Below are 15,139 nucleotides of genomic sequence, written 5' to 3'. Positions count from 1 at the left end.
AATGGGCCAAGTTGCTATGACATTGTCTTCCAAAGAGCAAGGGAGATCTTAGAAACATTAAGAATGTTTTGGGGCTGAATGTACTGGGGCTGGAGAGAGGGCTCAGTGGCTTATGAGAGGGCTTACTAAATGACCTAGGTTCAATTTCCAGTATCCATATGGCAGCTCACAACCACTTCTAACTCCAGTCCAGAGGTTCAAATGGCCTCTGCTGGCCTCTGTGGGCTCCTGTGTGCATGTGGTACACATAAACACACCAGGGCAATACACACATGCACATTAAAACAAACAAAAAGAATAGCAAATCTAGACGATGGAGATGGCATATAGGCAGGTTCTGTTTGAGTCTTCAGGAAATAAACTGGGCAAAATCAGATAACAGCTTCAAGAAGAGCTAAGCGATACCCAAATAGTTATGGATTTTTAAGCCAAGGTAAAAATGGAGAACTTTACAAAGCAAGAAAGTTCAGAAATGCACCCCCAAGGGATTGATTGTATCAGCAGGGAAATGCCCTATTCCCAGAGGGAAGGAATGGCAAGCGCACACTGTGGGAACTATGGCTTATGAGAGAGAAGCCCAGAGAATCTGCACTGCTCTTTCAGTAAGAGACAATTTACAGATCAGAAAAAGGCGAACGGGGAAGACAGGAATAGTGATAACTGGCAGAGGGAAGAGAGACGCCAGGAAAAACCTCTTTCTCAGCTCTTGACCGGGCAGCCATGGTGCACCATCGTAAAAGACCCTTGCTGAGTTGGCAGCTAGGTGTCCGGAAGCCTGTAGCCCATGTGAACTGTCAGCAAACTCAGAGCAAGTGTCAAAGATGATGCATCAAAACCCAACCAGCAGAAAGGCTCAAGTCTGCAGGAAAGAAGACCCAAAGAAGGAAAAAATGCAGTGTTCCATGAGGCAGAAGTCTGGCTGGAGCCAGACTGCAGGGGAATATCAGCTTGGGTTCCATGTGGTACATCTCAAAGCCAGAAGAGGATTGCCTGGGGGCAGGGCAGCCACGGAGTGGTGACCTGATTGGTAAAGATTGGAGTACCATCTGTGAACCCAACCTTGCAATGACCTGCGTGGGGCTATGCCAGCACTCCCAACTAGACTCCCAAGGGGCTACTGAAGGGTGCGCCCAACATCAGTGGCAGGACCACACACAAAGCCAGCCCAGAGGTGAGAAGATTATTTGTGCCGACTTCCTGACTCCTCTGAGACTCAACCTTACAAAGGAACACCCAGGGGGTGTGACAGCCACCTAGGGTGTGACAGACTTAGAAGCCAGGGAAGGAATGCAGAGACTCACACTGGAACCAGCAAACAGGCCAGACTGTGCTCATAGTCTGTTGGGAGGCCTTGCTGGTCAGAGGTTGCAGTCCATCATGGCCTGGCAGCTTTCTCTGAGCTTGGCAGCATGAAGGACTCCCTCTCCAGTGAGCTGCCTGCTCTCTGCCTGCTCTTATTTGGAGGATGTCTCTAGGCCCTGATACCTGACCCACCTCTAGTGTGACCCTCGGCATGGGTCCCTGCTAGAAGCTTTCCGCTTGCTGCCCAGATGCTCACTAAGACCTCCACCAGGAGCCCTGCTATAGGACCTCGCTTCCATATGAAGCCTTATGATAGGAGTGTGTTACTTAATGAAAATTAGGGTTTTGTTCCAGATTTTCCAATCCTATATATTTCCTATACTCTAGAATAAAGGTGAGCTGCCCACTGAAGGCATCTCCCAGAGGGCTGTCTCTGTTGTATCCACAGCCGTCTGAACCCCGCTCCCCACTCTGGCTCCCTCCACTCTAGCAGATGATGGCAGCAGCAGATGATGCCACGGAAGGAGAAGCACAATCGTCCACAGCCCTCGGCAGCTCTCCACTGCTCACGTTTATTCTCCCCTGTGTAACATTATTTAATATCCAACGGCAGCCAGCGTGGCTGGCCAACTGCTGTTGGTGTTCTCTTCCTCCCCTCCTCCTTTAAACAGTTTCTCCAAAGAACAAAGCCCTTGTGAACCTCTTGTAGCTCAGCTTCTCAGTTTGCCTGTTTAACTTCACCCTACTTTTGGCTCAAACAGGTCTTATCTCCGCTGCCCAGTCCCTACCGATCCCCCTTCTATTCCTATTGCTCCCCCCTTTATTTCTATTTTCTCTCTCTGCTTTTCTCTACAAAGCCTGTACTAATCACTGGTCTCACTCTGCTTCCCTCTTCCCCCTCAAGCCTGCAGTGACTAACAGAGCAGTGCACAAGGCAGTACCAGCGTTCCTTACTTCATGAAATGACTGAAGCTAACGGGTGAATGTTTTCAATTTGACTGTATTTTTATAGTGGGCCTACCCTTTCGATAAATGAGTTTTGTGGTTTTTTGTGTTTGTTTGTTTGTTTTTCCAGACAGTAATCTATTCTCATAGAGTACTGGGAATTGAGCCTGGTGCCTCGAACACCAACCTAGCAGAGAAAATGACACCACGCCTACTACCATCAAGTCCCTCTTGAAGGCACTGCAAATACTTACACTAAAATATTTGTAAAACTCCAGAATGAATTCTAAGAGAACACACACAGAGCAAAAGGAACAAGCAAGCCCATATTTTAAAACCATAAATAATCAATTCTATTTTAATTCTTGGTAGTTTCATCTAATCTACTTTTATTGGAGCTCCATTGTTCTGGGATCGATACAATCTTTGGAGGAGTCATGCTGTCTTATATTTTACTGCCTGGGTTCTTGTATTGGAATTTTTGTATATAAGATAAGGTGTTGAATTTTTTGTGTATCACCAATTTTATTAAAAATATTATTATATATAAAGATACAGATTAACCCCAACATAATAAAAGTAGGTGATTTCAGTACCCCAATATTACCAATAGACAAACATGTATTAAGCAACATTATAGATCAAATGGTCTTAACAGACTCCTACGGAAAATCTCATCAAATACTGCAGAATACATAACTTTTCTCAGCAAAACTCAAAAGCAGTGGATGGGAAAGAAATAAGATCAGGGCAGAAATTAAATAAAATAGGAATAAGACAAAAAAAAATCAATACCAAAAAAAAATAAAAGCTGTGAAGATAAACAAGATCCCTTATCCAAACCAACCCAAACAGAGAGGAGTCAACTTAATAAAATTAGAGACGAAAAGGGAGACATTACAACAGATACTAATGCAGTTCAGAAAACCATAAACATGTAAGTTAGAAATAATATTCCACAAACCTGAAAGGAAGAGATGAATTTCTAGATGGGGACTGACCTACCAAAGCTAAGTCAAGGGGGAATAATTTAAAGAGATCTGAAACAAGCAATGAGGCTCAACTAGTAAAAAACAATCTCCCAACCAACAAAGTCCAGAACTAGGTAGATCCGCTGCCCCATTCTACCAGACACATTTACTCTTTCTAAAAGGAAGAAACATCAACACTTCTCAAAGTGCTCCAGAAAACAGAAAGGAAGAAATGCTACAAAGCTTTCTGCAAAACTAGTACTGTCCTAATGCCCAAACCAGGACACAACACACACACTGTGAGAGCCAGAGTTATATTTTAAGTTTTAATTATTATCCTAAGACAACCAAGAAGCAAAAATGCCTCTGACCTATAAGTCCCTTGCCCAAAGACAGAGCGTTCCTGAAATGCTGGCGCTGTTGTCTATGGGAGAGAAAAGCTGCATGTTTTCACTCCCCAAAACAAGCTTGTTTGACCCATCTGCACCAGATGTGCTTGGTCATGTGGGCAGGAGGTTCACAGGCAGGAAACACGTCAGGATGTATACACTTGCCCGTGACTGTACCTCATGGGAAGTGGGATGAACTGTGGGGTTTTTTTAAGCCCCTGCAAACCACAAGGGGTTATTTTCTGGAAATCCAGAGATAGACCTGGCCAGAGCCCATTCATCTGTCCAGTATTTAATTGAAGCTTGCTTCAAATTTGACTTTAAACTGTGGTAGTGGTTTTATTGTCAACCCGTGGGGTTAACAACAACAACAACAAATTATAGACTAATCTCCCTGATGAAAATAAAGGCAAAAATTCTCAATACTTTCAAACTGAATTCAAGAACAAATTAAAAAGATCATTTATCACGATCATGTTGGCTTCATTCTAAAGATGTGGAAATAATCCAACATATTCAAATCAGCAAATGTAATAAACAGATCAATAAATGCACTCAAGGATCATCTCAATAAATACAGAAAAGGCTTTTGATAAAATCCAATATCCCATCAAGACAAATGCCCTGAAGAAAAGGGGGTAACTTTTTCAACATCGTAAAGGTTTTATAAACAAACCAATAGCCACCATCCTACTAGGTGGGGACTCAATGCACTTTCACTGCAGTGAGAAGAGCATGTGCTTTCTCCACTCTTTGTAAATAAGTGCTTTAAGACAAGAAAGGAAATAAAACCAACAGCCTTCCTGTATACCAAAGGGAAGCACAGGGTAACGGTCTCATTCATAAAACAAAACATCCACCTTGGAATATAAATAACCAAGGAAGCTGAAAACACTAAAGAAACTGAGGGAAACACTGTGCTTATGAATTAGAGGAATCAATATTGGCTAGACTACCAAAAAGCCCTGTACACATTCAATGCAACACCAGTGAAATTACAATGACCTTCTTTATCAACACTGAAAAAAAAAATCAGTCTTAAGAAATTCACATCTGCCAGGCGGTGATGCTACATGCCTGTAATCCCAGAACTCAGAAGGTAGAGGCAGAAGGATCTCTGTGAATTTGAGGCCAGCCTGACTATAGAGTGAGTGAGTTCTATGACATCCATGATAGAGACCCTGTCTCAAAAAACAAAAACAAAAAACAGACATACAAAAAACTCAAAACAAAAAAATCCCTCCCCCCCCCCCAAAAAAAAAAGAAATCACCGTCCTTGACGTCCACCACCAACCTCCAACAGCAGATTTTCCACGAGACCCAGCTGAACTGCTCCGGGTGTTTAACCAAAGGAATCCTAGTCAATATTTGAGAGATTATGTGTATCCCATGCAGCACCATTCACACAAACGTGTCATGAAGCCAAGCTGGGTGCTGAAAATGTAGCGTGTGTGTGTGTGTATATACAAAATGGAACCTTTTAATTTTTAATTTTTTTAGTCATAAAGAATGAAGTCATGTCACTTTTAGGAAATGAACATATTAAGTGAAGTAAGCCAATCTCAAAAAGACTCAAACTGTATTTTCTTTGTTTCTTGGGTTTTTGCAGATACATAAATCATACTCATTTATACACACACAAATATATGTCATGAAAGTAGAATCACACTGTCTAGGGAACAAAGAAGACTAAGGGGAAGGGGCATAAAGGGAATGAGGGAATCTGGTCAATGTATAATATATACTTGTATGGAAAAAATTAAATAATAAAAAGGGAAATCTGGTAAAATTGGGAATGCAGACTGAACATTTTGACTCGTAAGGCTTTCAACTCTGATTCAACAAAAGAAACACCATCCCTCTGTGACAGGGAACTGGAGCAGTCAATTAAGGCCCCAGGAGTAAAGGTAGCAGCTTGTACTTGGAAGCCATGATTGGGGTGCTTAGAGAAGATCAGTCTTAGAGGCTAAGAGTCCCTGTGAGCCCCAAGCTGGACTTCTCCAATTAGGCTACATCACCTTCCATATGAGTAGGAAGGCTGCAGGGGGAGCGGGGAGGAGGCTCTGTCTGCACAGGGAAGAGAACTCAGTAACAGAAAAGGACTGTGCTTGGCCTGGCTCTCTTCCCTTGTCAGCTGAGGAGAGAGACTGAGCGCAAGCGCCAGGAGACGCAACTGAACACTGTCTTGGCAAAGGTCAGCGCCTAGAAACATAAGAAAGGGAACCTATGCAAACAATGGGGCTAACCTTCCACATGTTTTGATAACCTGGTAAGCAGAAGACCAAGAAACCAGTCAGCTCTGGTGTGAGGATGGCAGGCACAGTCCAGACCACTGCTGACGAGGGAACTTTAGACTGTGGTTCACCAAGCTGGTCTTTCCAGGAAGATGGGCTACTACTTCCTTCTCTCCTTCCTGTCCACTGTCTTCTCTCCTCTCCTCACTCGGCTTTTTGGATGAGAGCGTTTTCTATGTGATGCTGGCTGGCCTGGAATGCTAGGCTGGCCTCATTTGCCATCTTGCTCCTCACTCTGCCTCCTCTGTGCTAATATACTAGGCTATCTTGCTATAACTCTAATATCTGGGTCTTATATTTACTTTTGTTCTAGACATAAAGGGGAATCTGATCTGATTCTTTATTACCACTAGCCAATCTCCCCTCGGTAATCCTTTAACATGCCAATGTAGTTTTCAGGTGACATTTCAAAGTACTATTTATATAAAAGCTCCAGCCTATATTTCAGGCCATTGTGTGAAGGGAACAGGAGAACCGGGTGTTTGGGCGACCAGTCTCATTGTGAAAGAAGACGAGGCATTTAGATCATCCACCTCACTGTAGACAAGAATGAAAGATAAAAGCCTGGGGTAGGTTGGGAGGGGCAGGGATGATGGAGCAAACATATTACTCTCCAGCAGAACTCAGCAATCCATGGCACACGCCTTCTGTTTTGTACACGGAGCGTTATGACAGCCACACCCACTCGTTTACATGGCTGTGGCTGTTCTGTACCCCACAATGACTCAGTCGAGTGGCTTCCATGTGAACTGAAATGGTGTCCAGCCTGCTCCTCACAGAAAAATGCTCACGTACGGTCTACAACGAGAAAAGTAACTCAGCCAGATGAAGGGAGGGGACGGGAGGCCAGGAAGAAAGGACGAAGGAGTGTGTTCGAAGCTGGAATCTCTAGTGGGGGCGGGGCAGGAGGAGCTGGGGTTGGGAGACACTGCTTCATCTCATGGGGTCCTTCCTCGTGGGAAGTGGGATGGCAATCCTTGGTTGTCCACTTGACTACATCTGGACTTAACTAAAACCCAAATGGCTGGACACACCAGTGAGGGATTTTCTTTCTTAAATCATTCGGGGACTGGAGAGATGGCTCAGTGGTTAAGAGCACTGGCTGTTCTTGCAGAAGTCCTGAGTTTAAATCCCAGCACCCCATCTGCAACTCCAGTTCCAGGAGCGCCAACACTTTCTGACTTGATTGGGCACATGCTACACACACACACACACATACACACACACACACACAGAGGCAGGCAAAACACACATACACATAAAATAAATATAAAAAAATTTAAAAAGTTGAATTAAATAATTTGAAGTGGGAAGACCTACTTCTAATATGGATCTTTGGGGTGGAAAGATCATTTTTAATCTGGGCCACACTTTTTTTGCTGGCAGCCTATAAAAAGGACACAGAAAAAGGTCCTCTTCTCTGTGCCTGCTTGCTCTCATTCTGGCTAGCAAATCCATTCCTTCACTGACATTAGATCCTACTGCTTTGGGATTCCAGTACACACTAAAGAGCAGCTGGGATATCCAGCTTCATGGGCTCAACAACTACTGGCTTCTTGGGTCTTCCATTTGTAGACAGCCATTGTTAGGCTAGATGGACCTCAGCTTGTAAGCCAGTCTAATCAATCTAAAATAAAGATGTATGTATGCATCCTTCTGTAAGTTCTGTTCCTCTAGAGAGCCCTGACTAATACAGCCACTGTCACACGGTGTTATTCACATCCACTCCCTAAGTTCCTATAAAGTGACAGAATCGACCAACCTCCAGTCTTTCGGAACGGGCTGCCCATCGAAAAATGAAAACACGGAACTGGTAATCAAAATTGTTTTAATGATTAATGTTTAGACATTATTAACAGTGTGGGTATATCCAGATGAGCTAAGCGCACTTTGACAGCACACTACTGAATGTTATAGTCTTTGTACTGAAATACGTAAAGACACCTGCAAACTGGTACCGAGGATGAAGACACACACAAATAGACACATTCTAAATTTGATAAATGTAAACAGATGCTGCAACTCCTTCCAAACAGAAAACCCACAAGACTAATTAGGACCAATTGGCTCCTTATAATATGAATGTGCAAAATTAAAGCATGGTAAACTGATATTTACATAAATATCAAACCCACAATTAGTTTATACATTGTCAATCATCTGCGAAGATGTGTCGTGAGTGGTTCAATGAATTTCTTTTTTCAATGCAGAAGGTATTCAAAGGCCAAACTTTCAACACTTTAAAAAAAAATGACACACATAAGAGTCCCCATCTGTATGACCACTGCCTCAGGTGCACGAGGCACGATTTTAAAATAAGCAGTCTGTTACTTTTAAACAAGCGCTTTAAACCAATCTTTAGATGCTAAGCAGAAAAAAAAATTACAGACTCTGCCAAGCTTTACACTGAATAAGCAATCACTCCCCAGATGCCCGTTCCTTCATGCTCTAGCTATGTCTTTAATTTTACCTCAAAATACTTAAGGTGCTTCCTGGTCTCGTGGTGAATTAGGCACATTTAAAAAGGAAGTATATGTCAAAATAGTACTACAGAAAAACAATACAAAATTTGGACCCAGGTAACCAGTTCCCCATCGTTGGTCCATGTGACTGTCACATAATGAATATCTGGTCACCCTTCCTGAAAGGTATTTCTCCTCTTTCCAAACGGCGGGAAGTAGAGTGGACTTCTGTCTCCTGCATATAAACACTCAGCACTTCCGAAGTGTAAAGTGGCCTGCTCACCCTCCTATAGTCACCCTAGACTCAGGAGGGGGGTAGGGGGACCAACAAGAGATATGTAAGTGTCTCAAGACATCTTTGGACCCTTTCCCCACCTCTTTAAACACACTAATAGTGGCACTCAAAATAAAAAAATAAGATCTGTTAAAAAGTTAAACTGACTGTCCCACTAGACTTGGGCCTATTGATGAAAAGCCAGCATTATAAAACCGAAGGTGCCGTCAGATTCTGCATCTCCAGGACACTTGAGTCACACATCACACTCTAGTTTCAGAAATCACATATTCGATTTTTTTTTTCTAAACAGAGCTATTACAAATGAATACAAAGTTGAAACATACCCTAATTAAACTACTAAGCTTTGGGCCCTGCTTTTTTTTTTTTTTTAAGTCTTAAGGCATGTGTGTTTTTCTACTGTTAACAACATTGTACAAATTTACATTCACAATCACATGCATGGTCTACACTTAAAAAAAAAAGTTTGGATTACAGTGTTTTAAATTGTGAACCACAATTCAGCACCTATCATGTTAGAACTAATAAGGCAACAGCAGTGTCGTATACTACAATAACACTCTCTTTCCACAGTCTAGTGCAGGGGTCGAGGAGAGCCCAGAAATGTGAGAGGTTGTTTGCCTACTTGTATAATCTGTATACATATTCTAGGGACTTTGAACTGATGAGAAAGGTCCTACGTAAATCACACTACAGTAGGCCAGACTAGTGACAGCAGCTGTTACGAGCGAGCGTCAGGGCACAACTCATACTGTGCTTACAATCACACGCCGTGGTCTGCAGGGTTCGGCTGTGCCGTGTCAATCCTTCCTCTGCTTCCTCTGCTTCGCGCTGCTTTCCAGGGAGGTGAAGCTATTGCTGTGTCCGTTGATGGCAGCCATGGACCCGTTCTGGTGGCCCTTCAGGTGCTCTTTCGTCCGAGAGGCCCCTTTCTTGCTGTAAGTCTGAAATGGACAAGGCAGGTGAGTGCTGGCTAACCAGGAGAACTGTACCAGGCTGCACCTAATGGGGCCTGCTTTCCTTATCTGATAAATCTTATCAAGGGATTCCTGTGCTCAAATAACCATTTTCTACTGCAATCACACTTCCGTGTTTTGATTTTTTGAGGTTTAGCTTATAAATTCTCTGACTCCTAGGCCACAACAGAAACATTTATATACAATAATTTATATATAAATTTATAAAAACATTTATATATAAAATTTATATATAATACAGAATTAATGTCCATTCTGCTTCGCCTCACAGGACCTAGATGGTGGAGCGACGGGCTGTGACTAAATTGGCTTTTCCCACTGGATAGTAGTTCCTGTAACACACAAGCCATTGCTTGCCATTAATTTTTTTTTTTTTTCTTATTGCCCCAGCTCCTACCTCAGCTCTCTTGTACTGAGTACTATGCTGCTAGGAGCAACTAAAAAAAGGTCCCATAGTCAGGGCCCAGCAGACCAGGAGTCACCAAGTCACAGGCAAAGAAGAGAAACAGTGGCTGAGCCTCCACGGGGCTGTTCCACACTACTGGCCCCTTCTCAGGACCCATTTTCTTTGCCCTTCTTCCTGACCTCCTGCCCAGGTCAGTGGGGGCTGATGTCACTTGGCGCTGGCCACAAAAGCAGGAGAATCATCAGTGTGTTCCAGGTGGTCAGGCGCCCCAGAGACAGCCTGTGAACACAAACCTCTACCACATGCTGTGACCAAAATCACGCCCTGAACTTGAGCAGTGCGCATGTAGGAAGAGTGGGACAAAACGGTAGGTTTCAATTCCATCAGAGGACTTCGATGGAAATGTCACTTAGCTCTCTAATAAGCAGGGCAGTGGGGCTGAGACTCTGACTGAAAAATCACCTCTTTATATCTCTGCACTAGGCCAGAGGGCAGGAAAAAAAGCGCCCCGCTAAACGTGGCATTTCCCACCTGAGTCCCAAGATGCCCAAGTCTCAGTATCGAGAGCAAAGCGGGCGGTTCCTCCATCCCTACAAAGGCTCCTGCAGAGCACAGGGCCAGCACCCAGCGGTGGCTCCACACAGCCCTACTGAGAGAAAGGCTGACGGTCAGGGGTCAGCTCAGGGTGAGATTTACCTGAATATAGAAGTTTGTGAAGAGCGTGATCAGGGAGATCATGTATCCGATCTGGAAATACAACCACCCGAGGGGGAAGCTACACCGCCAGAGGAGTCCGCAGCTCGTCTGAATGATTGTCAGCACAAACTGGACCTGGAAGAGCAAGGCCAGCGCTGAGCAGTAGCAGAGAACACACGGGGTTCCAGCTGGGGCACTGGGATCAGAGCACCCAGCCAAGTTTTGGAGCCAGCATTTGCCGGCCTTTCATAACACCTTTGATCCTAACCCCTGTACGTCTGTCCCCTCTCTCCTCAAAGCTATTAAAACACCTTTCTCCAAAATTCTGGGACTCAGCACAAAGAGATACCAGAGAGAGGAGTGAACAGTGTGTTTTAAGGGTCACTGATTGCATGTGTCACACATGATCTGACACACTTCCTACTCCGTATGTGTTCACTCTGACGTGGTGAAAGCTGTCCTGAACATGGAAACTCTTCTTGGCCACAATGCTAGTTCTATAGCAGACTTCTAATGGGCAACCTTGAAAAACAGGTGGGTCTGCACAGAGACACGCTGCAAACGTGTTAAAGGCACGTGACGACTAAAGCACCCCCAGGAGGAGCAACAGGAATGAGGCCAGCGCAGGGATATCTCAGAAATCCCACCAGCTCTCTCTTTCCCTCTATTTCTTCAGGCTAGTTCTTGGAGGAAAAAACAGAGCTAGGCAGACGACACAGAGCCCAGCAGGACGTCAACGCCCAAGGTTCTTCCACATTCTGTCTGACAGAGCTGTGACTAGGCACAGCTCCGTCTCTGCATCCTTCCCTCTCTGCTACCAGAGGAGACCAGAGAATAATCACCCTTCCTCACAGGTGAGAAAAAGATTAACAAGGACCCCCGAGCAGCTGGCAGAGGTGATAATGAAACACCAAATGCAGAAGGAGCTCAAGCTTCTCAGATTGTTATTTTTAAATTTTGAAAAATCAAGATTGATTCAGGGGGAATCTAAATTAGATTCATTTGGAACAAAGGGATGTGGCAAGCCTGGGCTGGAGGGCTCAGTTCCTGTCCCTGCAGCCAGCCTTAGCCTCCTGCCTCAATGTGTTCACCTACAAAAGGGAGAAACCATTTTGTGCTTGGCATCCAGAACAAAACAGGCCCGTGTGGAGACATAGTATCATTACTAATTAGCTCAGGAAGCTTTCACGAGGGGGAAGGACGGTGTACCTATGATATACTGGCAACTGGCCATGGCTCAAGAAAGCATGGTGAAAAGAATCATGGACCAGACCATTACTGGCCCGCTTCTGCCAGGGCCCATCATGCGGGGTGCTCTGCTCCAGGGGGCCAGAGTCATCACCTTGAACCTCAGCCAATAGGCTCCCTGAAATTCCTGGCAACACAGATAAGCAGTTCTCATCTTCATTTTGGAAATGAGAGGGCATACACAGGTACACGTGTGCACACTATGTGTGCTTATACACACACGAGTAAAAACTAAGACTGACCTGAAGGTGGGAGCTCAAGACTTGAGGCATCCCCAGTTCAGAGCAGTCTCCCCGTCCTCTAGAAACAAGAGCATCCCCGAAACCTGCCTATGACAAGCTGAACCACATCAACTGGATTCAATTAAACAACAGTATGGCCTGGAAGAGGACTGTGTCCAGCAGGGAGCCAGTTCTGGGCACAGGGACGAAGTTACTCACCAGCTGCCCCTGAGTGATGTATTTTTTCCACCAGAGGTAGGGACGTATGGAAGGAACAGAGGATAAACCATAGTACGAGTACATGAGGACATGGATGAAGGTGTTGAGCGTCGCACCGAAATAAGCTGCAAGAACAAGGGAGAGGGTGCATGAGGGTGCATTACAGGTCTGTAAGGAAGAGCTGGGGGAATCCAAGACACTTTTGGAGGTAGAGAACTTCCTCTCGACAGAGGACAACAAACACCGCAGCTATCCGGACTAGTCGGACGTGTAATGAAAAGTCACTTTCCACTTGAGTGGGCCCATGACTATTTGTGCCCCAGACCTGGTACCTGCATGTGCGGCTGGCAGACCGGGAGGCAATCTCCTCCCAGATGCCTACGATGTACCATTCTGAAGACCGGGCGAGGATAAGCAATGGACAGAATGCTCTAAGAAGGCTGTTGCCACTCCTTTGCTGAGGTCTGGAGGAGACTTTGAAGTTATGATTACTCCCCAGGACTACAGTTAGGGTTTTATTTTTTATTTTTTTATTTTTTTTTTTTTGGTTTTTCGAGACAGGGTTTCTCTGTGGCTTTGAAGCCTGTCCTGGAACTAGCTCTTGTAGACCAGGCTGGTCTCGAACTCACAGAGATCCGCCTACCTCTGCCTCCCAAGTGCTGGGATTAAAGGCGTGCGCCACCACTGCCCAGCCAGTTAGGGTTTTATTAACAGAGAATCTACAGCCAGTTCCTTCAAGATAAAAGATCCATTTTATCACATGACTTTCAATTTTCAGTACAGTATCATTTTTTTATACTTTCATCAACAGTAAATAATGAACCAAAGCTCCCCGCTCCTTTCAGACACACGGGATTATATTAGTAGGAGTTTTTACTGGCTGTGATAGAAACTGGTCCTATAGCCTTGCATAGGTCATGTATACTCTCTAGTTTTCAATGGGCCAGGTGGGGCTAGCTGTCCTGAGATACCTTGAAATGTAAAATATTCTTCAAATGTAATCAATGCAGGGCTGTCTTCGGGATAGCTTATCCGCAGGTGATGAGGGAGAAACACTAGTTCAAGAGTGTTTGAGCTCAACCCTCCCTTCTAGGTCTCACTCTTCTCCCAAGTCCAAAGGCACTGCATTTAGGAAATCTTTTCTAGTTATAAACCAAATGGAGCCATCAGTCTCGGTGGGCAGAGTTCATCAGCAACCATGTTGGGGGACAGGGTGCGGCCCATGAGCAGATCCAAAGATTCTCAAATTCCTCCATGGCAGGATTAAAAAAAAAAAAAAATCACATGACTGAGATATCTGCTGGAATCCTAAACGAAACCTGAAGATGCACTTGACAGCACCAAACCCATCCTTAAAGAACTAGTAAGCTTGAGTGGATGCTATGGAAACCGCCCTGCTAGCCCCACTCAGTAAGAGCGTATGGGAGCTTCATGACGTGTGGTGGAGCCACGAATGTCTCGCTCACCGACGCACACCTACTGGATGAGACAGATTCCATCACTTAGCAGGCACACGCCTTCCACACTAGACAGAAAGGGCTTGTGGGAGTTGGTTCTCTCCTTCCACCACATGGGTGGTCTCAGGCCATCAGGCCTGGCAGCAAACACCTTTACCTGCTGAATCAACTTATCTGCCCACCATCCCCCGACTTCTTACTTGAACAAAGCAAGACACTGGCTGCAAGAAAAAGGTTCTGTGCCCTTAGGCTACATGAACTCATTGAAAGCAACCCAGGTCCTCTGCAAAGTCCTTGCCTATTTCTGTATCTTGAAGCCACTGGTTTCCTCAGACAGGTTCAGAACTTCCGGTTTTACTTTAAAGCCTTTGACCCAATTAGGATTGATTTTTGTGTGGAGCAAGAGATCTGTGTGTCTTGTTTCACTGATTTACACTTGGATTTCTGGGTTTTCCAGAACCATCTATTGAAGAGGCTTGTCTTTTAATTATTTCAATTTTAAATTAGCATACAAAGTAATGGGTTTCATCGTGGAATCTTCATACATTTCTGTCAATGTGCTTTGTTCTCGTTTGTTCCCTTCCCCCTCCCTTAAGCTCTCTTCCTCCTCTCTCATGACCCTTTTCCTACTTTTGTGACCTACACATGAACACATACAGATACAATTTTATATTTAGGTTCACATATGATATACAACATGTGGTATTTGAGTATGGTTCATTTCATTTTGATGTGAGAATCTTCTTCTACACGCTGAAGATGTGTCTCTGCCGAGGCACCTTCTGAGGGGTCTAATACAGCTTTGAATGGCCAGCAGCTCGGTTGGAGAGGCTAGGCGGGACCCCCAGGCAGAGACAGGAACTCTGGGAAGGAATCAGCAAGGCAGAGATTTGCTAGGCAGACACTGAGTGAGCGAGAAGCACCATGCACCATACTGAGCAGAGGTAACGATCCACGTGGCAGAACATAGATTAACAGAAATGGGTTGAGTTTTAAGAGCTAGTTGGGAAGAAGCCTAAGCTAAGGCAAGTCATCCATATTTAACAGCAAGTCTCTGTGTCACTATTTGGGAGCTGGCGGTCTAAAGAAAGGCCGGCTACATCCTGTTGCCTCCGTCTTCCTACAAATGCCATGATTTTTATCTGTATAAAATTCCACTGTGCACTGTATATTTTCAGCTGTGTTGGCCACCCAGGCTGGTTCCATTTGTTGGCTCTGGTGAAGAGAGCAGCAGCAGTAATTCTGGATGTGCTTGTA

General features: G+C 44.7%; 1 protein-coding gene across 4 annotated transcripts in view; it reads right to left on the bottom strand.

Annotated features, from left to right (window-relative positions):
* Positions 1-7,718: 7,718 nt before the first annotated feature.
* Elovl5 (ELOVL fatty acid elongase 5) overlaps positions 7,719-15,139 on the bottom strand; it is a 67,398-nt gene continuing 59,977 nt past the window's right edge. For all 4 annotated transcript variants that reach the window (XM_057768443.1, XM_057768446.1, XM_057768444.1 and 1 more), the window contains 3 exons: positions 12,426-12,550; positions 10,738-10,872; positions 7,719-9,602 (listed from right to left, as the gene is read on the bottom strand). In XM_057768443.1, the coding sequence (XP_057624426.1) occupies positions 9,459-9,602; positions 10,738-10,872; positions 12,426-12,550 (404 nt within the window). In that variant the 3' untranslated portion in view covers positions 7,719-9,458. The remainder of the gene's footprint in view (positions 9,603-10,737; positions 10,873-12,425; positions 12,551-15,139) is intronic.

This window comes from Chionomys nivalis, chromosome 4, assembly GCF_950005125.1.
Source record: "Chionomys nivalis chromosome 4, mChiNiv1.1, whole genome shotgun sequence".
NCBI classification, from domain to species: domain Eukaryota; kingdom Metazoa; phylum Chordata; class Mammalia; order Rodentia; family Cricetidae; genus Chionomys; species Chionomys nivalis.
The sequence above is the reverse complement of the archived record's forward strand: the minus strand, read 5'-3'. Positions and strand labels throughout refer to the sequence as shown.